Raw genomic sequence first — 13,383 nt, forward strand, 5'->3', positions numbered from 1 at the left:
GGTCTGCTACATGTAAAAAAAAAAAAATTGGGATATCTGAGTTCACATCCTTGCCTGGCTGCTCTGGTGTTTGACGTAAAATAGGAAGAACGGACAGTATCAGTACCCATGGAGACTGCGAGTGCCCTGATCTCCAATGCAGTGTTGCTGTTGCATGGAGACTGAGAAAAACTGTGAATTTCAAGGTTGATGCACTGAATGACAACGCGGCTATTTTAAGCAAGAGCCATCTCTCCATCTCTCTTTCTCTCTCCCTCCCTCCCTCTCTCTCTTAGATTGCTGTACTTGTTGAATAACGGTGTTTTCATTCGTCTATACCCCCCCCCCCCCCCCCCCCCACCCCACACCCCATTTGCAACAGGATTGCACAACTCTCCAAAGCCACATCAGGAAGACATGGGATGGGCCACTGGCATCAAAGAAGCCTCACATCATTTCATGGCAAACTCTGAAGCGCAGAGCAGCTTGATTTAAATGACTGTAGAGCTGGACAACATCTGGCTGTATGATGCATTTTACTTCCCCATAGATTATAGTGTAAGTACCAGGAGCAGAGCAGCCATTACCCTTCAGTGCAGCGTCTGAATGGAAATATGGACACCTTCAATGGAGGAATTTTGATTCAACATGCCCAGGAACTATGAGGTATGTTGAGTTGCTGTCATGTCAGAGACTAATATTGTCGTTATCTTCCAGGTGGCTTGACTGTTTACATAAAAGATGGGTGCTTTCTATGTGATCCACTTGCCAGTGGGCCAGTTAGCACAAACCGAAAAGATAAACAGAATTTGATTTTAGATTGTAGAGAAAATCCAAAAGTTTACAAAGGTATCAAGCAAGTCAGACCTAAAACAACATCATGTAGCTTCAGTAAAGAGACAGAATTAAAAGACAGGGAATATGTTATATATGTTTAAAAGGTTTAACTTGTAAACAAACTCATTCTTACAATACATTTTTGTAAACCATTGTAATAGAAAATTGAGCTGATTCTGCTGAAGTATTCACATGTAAGGCCCTTCAGGCAATTTCTTTTCACAGTGTGAGTGCTGTGTCAGTGGGTAGGGCAGTGCTAGAAATGAATGCAGCCAATCTGAGATATAACTGATCTAAATGAACAAAGCCAGTGCTGGGGAAACAGTATTTTAAGAGACTTTAACATGCTGCAGACATAGGGTTTGCCATTAAGGGAAAAATCTTCCCTAAAGTGGGATTCATGTGACATTTCAGTGGTACTTTCAGTTTTAGTTTGTGAATTTGAACAAAATGAGAGACAGGCTGTGGTGATTATGTCATCTACAGACAAATCCTGGAGCTGCTCCACAGACAGTGAATAATGGATCAGCTAGAACACTATGAGCCACAGCCATGGTGATTCTGCTGGTGTTAAGGACTCATTTAGTGATTCACTCATACTCGTGTAAAGTCTGTTCGCCCAAGTAAAACTCATTAGGATGGAATATCTCAGAGCCCACGAGCCCCAGGTTTCATCCACTAATTTGTGAATCATCTCTGTAGGATGCTATCCAGTGGCCATCCACAAACGTATGTAGGTAGGTAGATGTGTAGATAGGCGCTGACTGTATGATCCATATCCTACCCGAATAACATGTTTCCGTAACAACCAACAATTAAATCTCTAGAATATAGACACTGAAGCATAGATGAAAATATATCGTGTAAACATTTGGAATACCTTATAACAAAACTGCACATAAACATCATGGGACGACAAATATAAAAATGATCTATGTCTAGCTAACCCTTTTGCAAAGCTACATATTTCATGTGATAACAGAACCATCTCACTACAGGGTCCATTTAGATTTCAGTCTTATCACATGATCTTCAATAGCAGACAGAGCTCAGCTTCCGGCTGACCATGACAACAGCCAACGGTGTACATCCTAAGATGTCCTGAGCATCACTGAAAAGATAATTTTAAGTGAAAGTAGGATCACAGACTGACACAAACCGAAAATGTACATTATCCAGTTTAATTATAAGGTCTATCAAGGTGTACATTACCTCTTCCTCTGCTTTGCTTACCAGCCTGGTCACTCAGTAGGGATGTTGGCTGCCGTGGAACATGGTCCCATCCTCTGCAGCGACTCCAACATCCTCTGCCTCTCGTGGAAAGGCCGGGTCCCCAAGAGCGAGAAGGACAAGCCGGTGTGTCGGAGACGGTACTATGAGGAGGGCTGGCTCGCTACGGGGAACGGGAGAGGAGTTGTTGGGGTGACGTTTACATCGAGTCACTGCAGGAGGGACAGAAGTACACCTCAGAGAATCAATTTTAACCTGCGAGGACACAACAGCGAGGTGTGGTCTTGACTCTAGCACTGTCACTCGAGACTTAAATACATAAAAATGTAATTCCACAAAGAGAAATGTTCTTTTTCTCTTTGAAAATGTGTAAAAATATGGCCCATCACAGAACTAAATTGGACATTGGAACTTTATGTCCGTGTTTGCATATTATCATAATGCAGTGTACATTATGTACAGGCAAGGTGACAGCTTGAGCATGTGCTTTGTCATCTGCTTTTGCTATTATTAGAACACATTTAATAATTTTTGTCTCTGTGTGCCGACTTCTAAACCACACTCAGCCCAGAATGCTTTTTTAGTGTTATGCTCGCGCTGGATATTAATCATGAATGTGCCTCTGTGCAGACAGCCACCTGTGCTTGTGAAAAATAGTAACAGCGTTTTGGGCCTTTGTAGGTTGTCTTGGTGCGTTGGAATGAGCCCTTTCAGAAGCTGGCCACCTGTGATATGGAGGGAGGTATTTTTGTATGGATCCAGTATGAAGGAAGATGGTCTGTAGAGTTAGTGAATGACAGAGGAGCCCAGGTAAGCAATGACAGATCTCACTGGAAAAATGATTTAGGATAAGTTAAACTGACAGGACATTGTCGTGGCTTGTGCAGAGGCAAAGACACATTCACATATCTTCTAAAAAACACATCTGAACATTTCTTCCCTCCAGGTGAGTGACTTCACTTGGTCACATGATGGCACTCAAGCCCTCATCGCGTACAGGGATGGCTTCGTGCTGGTGGGCTCAGTTAGCGGACAGAGACACTGGTCCTCTGAGATTAACCTGGAGAGTCAAATCACCTGTGGCATCTGGACGCCTGATGATCAGCAGGTACACGTCATCTGATAGAACTTACACTAATTATGGAATTGTTTAATGTTTGATCATTCTCCCTGGGTTTGAATGCCCGTCCCAAAATACAAGATTAAATTATATAATGGCCTTTTTTTCTCCTGAGCTTATTCATCATGTCATTTATTAAAGTTTAATGTACAGTACAATGCTCCCTCAGGTCTTGTTTGGTACAGCAGACGGTCAGGTGATAGTGATGGACTGTCACGGACGGATGCTTGCCCATGTTCTGTTACATGAGTCTGATGGGATTGTGAGCATGTCCTGGAACTGCCCCGATTTCCTGGTGGAGGACAGTACAGAAAGCGACACAGACTCTGATGACAACATTCTGCCTTTGGGTACAAACAACCCCCCCCCCGCCTCTGCTCACATGACAGCTTGCTACCTTGTGCTTATTATGGAAATCTAATGTACATACTTTTCTTTTTTCTTCCAAGTGCGGAGAGTTAAACCTCTGTTGACAGTCACCTTCTTATCTGGAGATATCAGTTTAATGAACAACTATGATGACCTCTCTCCTGCTGTAATTCGCTCAGGGCTGAAAGGTAAAAAAAATAATGTTTCACTGTGATATCTACAAATGTGTTCTTGAATTGTGTTGATCGTAAGACCCATGAGGCATATTCTTCTTCTTTTGTACTCCTTCACTCCACAGATGTTGAGGCCCAGTGGTGCTCCCAGGGAGATCTGCTGGCTGTGGCCGGCATGGAGAGACACGGTCTTCCTGCCGACTCTGCATGTGCGTCCATCATGAGGAACGCCCTTGTTAAGTTCTACAATGTCCAAGGAGAACACATCTACACTTTGGAAACACCTGCACAGGTTGGTCCTGCTTAAATTGAGGGGCCCGATAGATTTTTCTTTCTTACTGTAATCATGTAGTGATAATTAAGACAAGTAAAACTGATTATCATTTTACCATCGAATATATTGCTCAGGCTGAACACAGATTCAACGCTGTCATTATTAGAGGTTTGGGTCCCATCAAAGCAAAAGCACTTCAGAGTGTGTGTATAATAATAGTGCAGAGAAATGACTGTAACACCTCACTGAAAATTGAGAACCCAGTGTTGGTATTCTATTATTGTGAATGGCTGTTTTTCAGAGGCCCATCACCACCATCTGCTGGGGTCACAGAGACTCTCGTCTGTTCCTTGCATGTGGACCAGCGCTGTATGTGGTGCGTGTGGAGCACCGGGTGGCCAGCCTCCAACTCTTATGCCAGCAGGGCATCGCCAGCGCCCTGCGAGAGGAGAAAGACGTGGGAAAACTTAACATGCCCTCGCTGCTCTGCTCTTATGTCACGACAGCTTTCATACCCACCATCAAGGTGCACTGATCCCTGCTTAATTATTGTGTAGAGACAAGCACAGACAGCGTCTTACCAACTTTGTTGCACTGTGATGAAGCAAGACTGCTGACAGTGACATGTTTTCATTTGAGTGTCCAGAAATCTCTCAGCCCTTTCCTCTCTTTGTTTTAGCCCCCAATCCCTGACCCCAACAACATCCGTGACTTTGTCAGCTATCCCACAGCTGGGAATGAGAGGCTCCACTGCACCATGAAGCGAGCAGAGGACAGCCCGGAGGCAGGCGGACCCTGCTACACGCTCTATCTAGAATATTTAGGAGGGCTGGTGCCTATTCTCAAAGGAAGGCGCATCAGCAAACTGCGGCCTGAGTTTGTCATTATGGATCCAAAAACTGACAGCAAAGCAGGTGAGTAATCATGGTACCCAAATTAGAAAACAACATCTTTTACCCAAACTAGAAAACAACATATTTTCTACTGTTTTCATAGGGACTATTAGTTAGTTAGTGTCCTTTTGGTTAAGACCCATGGCGTTTAATTATCTCTGATTCAGTTCCAAGCCAGGAACCCATGTTGCATGACATACCCAATCAATTTTGTCTGTATCTCTCTAATGACACTTTCCAATAAAAAGCCAGAAAGCTAAAAATATTATTATTAATAATTTAATGTAATATTGATAAAAACAAATTTAAAAAGGTAAAATTTTGACATATATTTGACAGAAACCAAGAGGTAACTGAACATTTAACACAGGGACACAGGTTTAGAACTTGGAAAGTGTATTTTTTATTGCACTGTCTTTGGGCAGCCAGGCTTTTCTTTTCCCCTACTTCTGGTCTTTATGCTACAGTAACTGTCAGACTAAGCTTATCATCACTTGGCTGTAGCTCTATAGCTTGCGCACCCACATGGGAGAGATATCAATCTTCTCATCTTGCTCTTGACAAGATAGCGAGTGTGCATATTTCCCCAAACGCTCTTTAAAAGAAGTGAAAAAGGATTACGAGCCTTTGAAACACTGATAGTGTGAACAGGCGAAGCAAAAAGCAGCAACAGCAGTGGACTCGTTATTGGACCTGCCCAGAAATTATGTTGCTTGTCATCTTGAAAGTAAAGCTCTTTAAACTTGTGCTTCCTTTCAAAATAATATCCATGCTATGTGCTGATCATTCACCTTAAGTAAGAACAAATACAGACTGTGGTGATGATGGCTCATCTCTGATGTAACATGGTCTGAGGCCTGGTGCAGGAATAGCCTGAGTCATGACCTGGCTGCACTTGGGCTGCATTAGGCCTGTGGACCCACCAAATGTTTACTTGCATTTATTAGAGGATGTTCTTTACTCTGGGCCAGTTCAGTGTGGTGTTGGTGTGTTAGCATGTCACCTTTACTGTTTTGTGTTTTCTTTTTTTTTCTTTTCAGAGGAGGTGTGTGTGAATCCCATGATCTCATACACTGACAGCTGCAACTGCTCTGACTCCAGTGACATTGAGTTGAGCGATGAGTGGGTCGGGAAGAAGTCACCAAAGTTATCCAGAGGAAACAGGTCACCTAAACTCTTCATGTCAGAAATTATATAAATTAACCCTGTGAGCCCGTACGTATCATATATGATACCCACATTTCTGGGACTCATTGCATCACCATCAAGCATAAACTTTGCATTTAACCCTTTTAGATGAACTCTTATGCTCGTATACTGACTCCTGGTGGACCCCCCTCACTTTTCCAAATGTTTTGACATGTGTGATACAAACAAAAAATATAATTAGAATTTATTTTTTTAATTTTTTTTTTTTTACATTTTGTCAAAGGGACAAATAAAGAGTTCATATTTGAAAAATTAGAATTTTCTGACCATTCTTTCATAGTTCAGGTCTCACAGGGTTAAGTGGGGTTTTTTTTTACACATTACACAGGCCTTAGCCACAGAGCTCTTACAGATACTTGTTTTATTGTACTTGTTTTACCACACTAATGCTCATATTGGTTTCAAAGGATGAACATGGAGTCGAGAAAATCTCCCAAACTGTCACGCGCCAATCAGGAAGGCCAGCGGTCGCCGCGGTTACCAACAAAGAAGCCTCCAGTTCGGTCTCCCAGTCTAACACGTCGGGAGTTTTCTATGGATGGGATTACAGAGGTATGACATGCTGGAAAGACTGTCCATAACTGAATCCGCGTTATCTGTCCACCAATGATACTATAGTAACTGCATTAGTATTTTGTCTTATTCATTAAAATAATCTAATTTGTCTTAATAAAATTAGAACTGTAGTGTAAAAAGACTTTCAAGTTAATGACTAATCTGGGAAAAAAAGTGAAATATGTGCTTGTGTCCTCCATTTTGTCTGTTTCACAGCACAACTACCTTGCTCAAGTCACATCCAACATCTGGGGGACAAAGTTCAAAATTGTTGGACTTGCTTCGTTCCTCCCTGCCAATCTTGGTGCAGGTAAATGTCACAAAAAGCCACACAAGCGCATCACACTGATAGCAAGTATGGCAAATTTAGCACTGTAACTTTCCTCTATATTTCAGTCATCTACAAGACCAGTTTACTTCATTTGCAACCGAGGCAGATGACTATCTACCTTCCAGAGGTGCGAAAGATTTCTCATGACTTCATGAGCCTGCCCGTGTTCAACCCCAATGTGTTCAGTGAGGATGAAGATGATTTACCAGGTGTGAATGAATAAAAGCACCATATACACATATTCTCTGAAGGAAATTACTGTAGATGTATTTTCTGTATATGCTGAACGTCACTTGAATAGTTCTCCTGTGTGTTTTTATAAAGTGATGGGACCTTCTGGAGTGGCAGGAGACAATCCTCCCTGTACGGTCAACATTCCCATCGCTCCCATCCACAGCCCAGCTCAGGCCATGTCCCCGACTCAGAGTATTGGCCTGGTTCAGTCTCTTCTGGCCAATCAGAATATTCAGCTTGATGTCCTGACCAACCCTACAGCTACTGCAGCGGCAGCAGCTGCTGCAGCAGCGGCTTCTGTTCCTGATCATAGCCAGGATACAGTCGCAACACCGTACCCAGTGCCAACTAGATACTCAAACCCTGGTCAAGTGATCTTCAACGGACTGGAGATGGGTCCTCTTCTGCCTGGTACTCTACCACCCCCACCTCCACCTCACCATCTCCCGCCGCAGCCTCACCCACAGCGGTCTCATTCCCAGCAGCCTCGCCAACAACAGTCGAAACAGTCACAACAAATGCAGACACAGCAGCAGCAGAAGATGCATCATCATCAGCAACAGCAGCAGCAGCAACAGCAACATCATCATCAGTCGCAGTCGCAGCAGCAACAACAACAACAGCAGCAACAGCAACAACAGCAATTACAGCAGCAACATCAACAGCTACAGCAACTGCACCATCAGCAGGCGCTACATCAACAACAGCAACAGCATCAGCAACACCAACAACATCAACAACACCAACAACATCAACAACACCAACAACACCAACAACACCAACAACACCAACAACTCCAACAACACCAGGTTCAGCAACACCAACAAATGCAACAAGCTCAACAGCAAGTGACAAACCAACAACTTCAGCACCAACAGCAAATCCAACAGCAGCAGCAACAGATGCAGCTGCAGCATGAACAGATGCAGCAACAGCAGCAGCAGATGCAACAGCAGCAGCAGCAAATCCGGCAACAGATTCAGGAGATGAGGCAGCAGCAGCAGCAGCTCCAGCAGCAGCACCAACAGATCCAGCAGCAACATCAACAGATGCAGAGGCAGCACCAGCAAATGCAGCAGCAACTGAAGATGCAGATGTCGCTGCCTCCTCCTCCAGCTGGATATCCAACCATCTCCTTGCAACAGATTCATCTTCTGCCTCAAATTCCTCCTCCTTCCACTGAGCCTGGGCTGGACAGGGGCGAGCATGGACACACTCTGAAACCAAGCCTGCCGCGGACTTTACCCCCCTCCTTCAGTGACACAGATGGGTCTGTGGAGATTCAGATGAGGAAGGTGAATCCTCCTCCTCCATATCCAGGCACTGTAGTGTCTGCAGCTGCAGCCACAGCCGCCACTACACCTCAGACTCTTGTCACAAACTGTGACAGCCCAAGTGTCCTGGCACCCGGCCCCTGTCTGAAGAAGGATGACTTCTTGCTTCATCCTGTCACCATACAGTACCCAACACCTCTGGGGTATGAAAGGATAACGACCTTTGACAGCAGTGGAAATGTGGAGGAGGTTTGTCGGCCACGCAGGCGCCTCATTCGCAACCAAAACGCGTATGCTGTGCATGGCATTGGAGGCTCGGCCACACTCAAAGTCACCTCCTCTGAGAGTAAAAAAATTCAGCTTCCATACAGCTCAGCAACACTGAGTCGTCTCTCTGTCCCTCGATACTCGATACCAAGTGGGGACCCTCCTCCTTACCCTGATCCTGCCAATCAAGTAACTGCCCCTCTTCCTCCTCCCCAGAGAATCGATAGCAGTCTGATTCATGCCACTCTACGTCGCGACCGCAGGGATGTGGGACTTAAAGTGCCACAGATGATGGAAAGCTCAAGAACCCTTCCCACCAAGGCTAAAATGAACAGTGCATTAGCTCTTACCTACCAGCAGAGGGTGCCCACTGCACTGTACACATGCACACAGTGCAGCAGTAACAGCAGCAGCACCAGTGTCAGTGTCAGTGGGGGTGGAACTACAAGCAGTGGTATTGCAGGTGGCACGGTGGTGAGGCAGGACTTCCCACCAGGAAAAGGTGCACATCATAGTACGATTATTGTGCACTCCAAAAGTGCCTCCCCCTTGGCCTCCCAGTCATCTTACAGTCTGCTGGGTGCTGTCGATAACAGCCGGGACAGAACAGTGTATGTTAACTCTGCCTTTACTGAAGATGAGACTTTGAATCAGCAGTGTCACCTTGAAAAATCAGTGCGTCAGCTGACTCTCGGCGATGTCAGTTTGACAGTGAAACGCCCTCCGCCTTATCAGTGGGACACCTCCACTACAGAGGAGTTTTGGCTCACCCCAGAGCAAACAATGTTAGCTCCCCCACCAGGACCTCATAAACCACCTCCACTCATTATCAGTCAAGCGCAGCACTTGGACATGACCCGGCTTCCTTTTGTCCTCACTACCAAACCACCAAGCAGTCCAAGCACGAGCACTCTTACTTTCCCATCAGGTTACCAGATATCCCTCTCACCTTTTCCTCCAGGGGTGGGTCACAGTGGACCCCCACTTCAGACCTTACAGAACCCTCCTCCACAGTGCTCTCCAAACGAAGTGGTTGCTCCTGTCCCTTTTGCTCAGCAGGATGCCAGTTTGGTCTTGCCACCAGGTTACCCTCCAAATCTTGCTAACTTGGCTTGCTGCCCTCTCCCTCCGATGTATCCTGGAGCCAGCTCGTGTGCCGGACTCCAGCTGCACCCCGTCAGCCTTCACCCCTGGAACCCTTACCCCTGCCCGCCACCCATGCAAGACCCTCCAGCCCCTCCCCTCCCTACCAAAACTCATCAGATTTTAGAGAAGCCAATTCTCTCCCCACCTCCCCCAACTGCACCACCTCCACCACCCCCTCTCCCCCCTCCTCCTCCACCTACTGAGCTACCACCATCCAAAAGTGCCACAGAGGATCTGACAGAGTCTGCGAACAACTTTCCAGAGCCATCATCCCTAAATGAAAGCCCAGTGCCGCAGGAGTCAGAGCACTTCAACAAGAAGAGCCGTAAAAGACTGGACAGCAGAGCTGAGGAGGCCAACATGCCCACTGTCTCTGAGGGCAAATCCAGGAAGGAGGGCCGAGCGCTCTCTGACTTCAACACGCTCATTTCCAGCCCGAGGCTTGGCAGCAGAGAGAAGAAGAAGCCCAAGGGGCAAAGAGAGCAACTCAATAAAACCAAGAAGATGAGCAGGACCACAAATGAGTTCCAGGATAGCTCAGAGAGTGAGCCGGAGCTGTTTATTAGTGGCGATGAGCTCATGAACCAGAACCAGAGTAGCAAGAAGAGCTGGAAGAACAAGCGCAGCCTGCGTATGGCCAGCGAGCTGGAGGAGATTAAATGTCGCAAGGCAAATGAAAGAGAAGACCGTAGTTTAGGCAGCCAGGGATTCGTCTATGTTATGGCCAATAAACAGCCACTGTGGAATGAAGCCACGCAGGTCTACCAGCTAGACTTTGGAGGGCGAGTCACCCAGGAGTCAGCAAAGAATTTTCAGATAGAGCTGGATGGTAGACAGGTAAGGTGATAAGAAATCTTATGTCAGACCCAAAATCATTAGTTAAGATACTAGCACTTTTGAAGGAAATTACAGTAATCTGTGATTTGATTTGATCACTGTGACTTTGATAGATTATCAATTTTAAAGCAGAAAAACCAAATGTTCATTGGTTTCAGCTTTTCAGATTTACTGCTTTTCTTTATTAGGCATGATAGTATTCTGAATATCTTTGGTTTTTGGATCGTTGGTTAGACAAAAAAAAAAGCAGTTTAAAAATTTCACTGTGAATGTGTGATCAGCAGTTTTCATTATTTTGTGACTGAAATGTTTTCTACTTTTCTGGGGGGGTTTTTTTGTTGTTGTTGTTGGTTTTTTTTAGGTGATGCAGTTCGGCCGAATAGATGGGAATGCCTACATCTTGGATTTCCAGTATCCTTTCTCAGCAGTGCAGGCATTTGCGGTTGCCTTGGCCAATGTGACTCAAAGGCTGAAGTGAAAAGGTTATTTTGTGTTGATGTAGACTGATTCAAAGGATGCCACTGTGGTGTTGCTGTGCACCCCTCGTTGTGGGGCTGTAGCTGGGAAAATGTCGGTGTTGTGGCTCCTCTTCAAAGAACAGGAGCTTAACATGCAAGTTGGTCTTGCACATGGAGACAATTTACAGCTGTCTTTTGAAGGCACAGTCGCTCTAAGTCAGTGTTGATGAAAACAAAAGCAGTTAATCCATAATTTCTAGTTCGTATATTGAATGTATTCAAGCTAAAGTTAATTATTGTTCAACTGTTATTTACTGGTATAAAAAAATACTTTGTCAATTTTCATTGGGTAAACAAAATGTAAACTAAGTATTTGTTGGAATTAATTTATTTTAAAAGACGTCTGGAGGTTTAGTGCCACCTGTGGTGCCAAAGACATCTTCCCACTCTTTAAATGTTGACTAATTAAGTTATTTCAGTGTATTAAAATTCTTTAGTTATTTAATGATTTAAGAAAATAGACACAGGAAATATCTTGAGGTACAGTGGCATTCAAAACTGCAAATAAAATTTCACTAAGCCATACCATATCTGATACAAACACTGCACTATTTTAATTCAGTTTTAAGTAATCAAGTAAATGAAATGTAGGGTTTCATGATGAGTATCACTCTTGTTGTTGGTGTTTCAGTACGCTTTTTTGTGTCTATTCTTCATTCAAATCCCTTTTTCTTTCAAGGCAGTTATTCAATTTTTTTTTCAGTTTTGTTTGTAAACATTTCCTATACATTATGTTTAAATTGCTGAACATGCATTAGAAGAATATATTCATTTTATAGCTGTAACATGAAGAGCTGAGTACAGTTTAATCATAGTTTGTATATTTTCTATCCATGATACTTCTATGAAGTGGTGCAATGAACATAGGAAATGATATTCTTTGGCCACAACACTGCAAATCATTATTCACAGCCATTTTAATCTGACAGTGTATTATTTTTTTTTCTTATGTGTAAATTTAAACACAGTTTGTTGATTCTCCCTTCCCTTTACCATGGCTGAAATTGTCAGTAATGGTCTACAGTAAGTCTGTTTGTGCCAAATATAGCCAAATGTGTTTGGCTGATAGTAAGTCAGTAGGGAAAATAGTACAAAATGATCTTACGATGGTTTCATCCCCAAACAGAATAATTTGCATCCAGTAAAGATTGAGATCCTCTCAATCAGTCTCACTTGGCTGGCTCTGTGTTGTTTCCATTGGGTGTTTATGATGCTACTTGAAAACTGCATTTGAATGTGAAGTACAGTAGTTTGCCTCATTGGAAATCAGTGCTGCTTTAGATAGATAGAGCTTGTGTGCAGTAATGCTACCTACATAGAACTGATGTTGTACTTGCAAAAGAAAATATAACGCTTCTTGCACAGTGTATTTAGTAAGTGACCTAACATCATAATATGCTTAGAAAAATGTGCTTATATGTTGCTAAGTTCAGTAATTTTGTACTTCATCTTTACTTCAACATGGTACCAAGAGTTTTTTGATGTTACACTTGTAGAAAAAAAAGAATGAGAACAATAAACTTGCAAAGGTGTTAAATACAACATATTCATAAGTTGTTAAGATGAACTGTTTGTAGAAGTGAGATTGTAGATTTGGTGCTAATGTATAAACAAACAAATGTGGAAATGTCATTTGTTATTAGGAGGCTATTTTAAAGAAAGTATTTTGAGAGCGGCTACAGGAAATTTAGTGCATAGAGTTTTCATTAAAGAGCTTTTCATCCAATGCAGCTTCAGAGACTTCAGCAACAGTGTGTGTCAGTTATCAGCAATACTGCCTAATGAATAGTTGGTTGCTTGATTTTTTTTCTCTCTTTTTTTTTGTGAAGGAAAGAAAAATGATATGACCATAGGTTTAAAAGGACCTATAGGCTGGACAAAATGTAATAAAAAGAAAATCTATTGTTCAAAATGTTTTTGTTGTTATTTTTTCATTTCCTGTTTGGCTTTTCCCCCCTTTACTCTCTTCTTACTCTCTTATGATATTTATTTTGTCATTTTTTCCAACATGTAGTTCATAAATTAGGAATCTTTATGCATTAATTGTAGAATAAGGTATAAGTGTAAAAGTTTACGAAAGTCTACTAAACTAACTAACTACAGCTTCCGGTAGTTACCGGAAGGTGTGCTTTTATTT

The 13,383-nt window shown here is 43.3% G+C and overlaps 1 protein-coding gene across 1 annotated transcript; it reads left to right on the top strand.

Moving 5' to 3' along the window:
* The first annotated feature begins 566 nt into the window (after positions 1-566).
* Positions 567-13,041, top strand: tulp4b (TUB like protein 4b). Its single transcript, XM_041060805.1, is given in 15 exon segments — positions 567-645; positions 2,053-2,322; positions 2,728-2,856; positions 2,993-3,154; positions 3,336-3,723; positions 3,834-4,000; positions 4,284-4,508; positions 4,662-4,896; positions 5,916-6,057; positions 6,492-6,636; positions 6,856-6,949; positions 7,036-7,179; positions 7,295-7,685; positions 8,403-10,728; positions 11,090-13,041. Coding segments are annotated over 15 exon segments (4,953 nt in total). The 5' UTR covers positions 567-627; the 3' UTR covers positions 11,207-13,041.
* Positions 13,042-13,383: the final 342 nt, after the last annotated feature.

The sequence above is a fragment of the Toxotes jaculatrix genome, chromosome 17, assembly GCF_017976425.1.
Source record: "Toxotes jaculatrix isolate fToxJac2 chromosome 17, fToxJac2.pri, whole genome shotgun sequence".
NCBI lineage: Eukaryota > Metazoa > Chordata > Actinopteri > Toxotidae > Toxotes > Toxotes jaculatrix.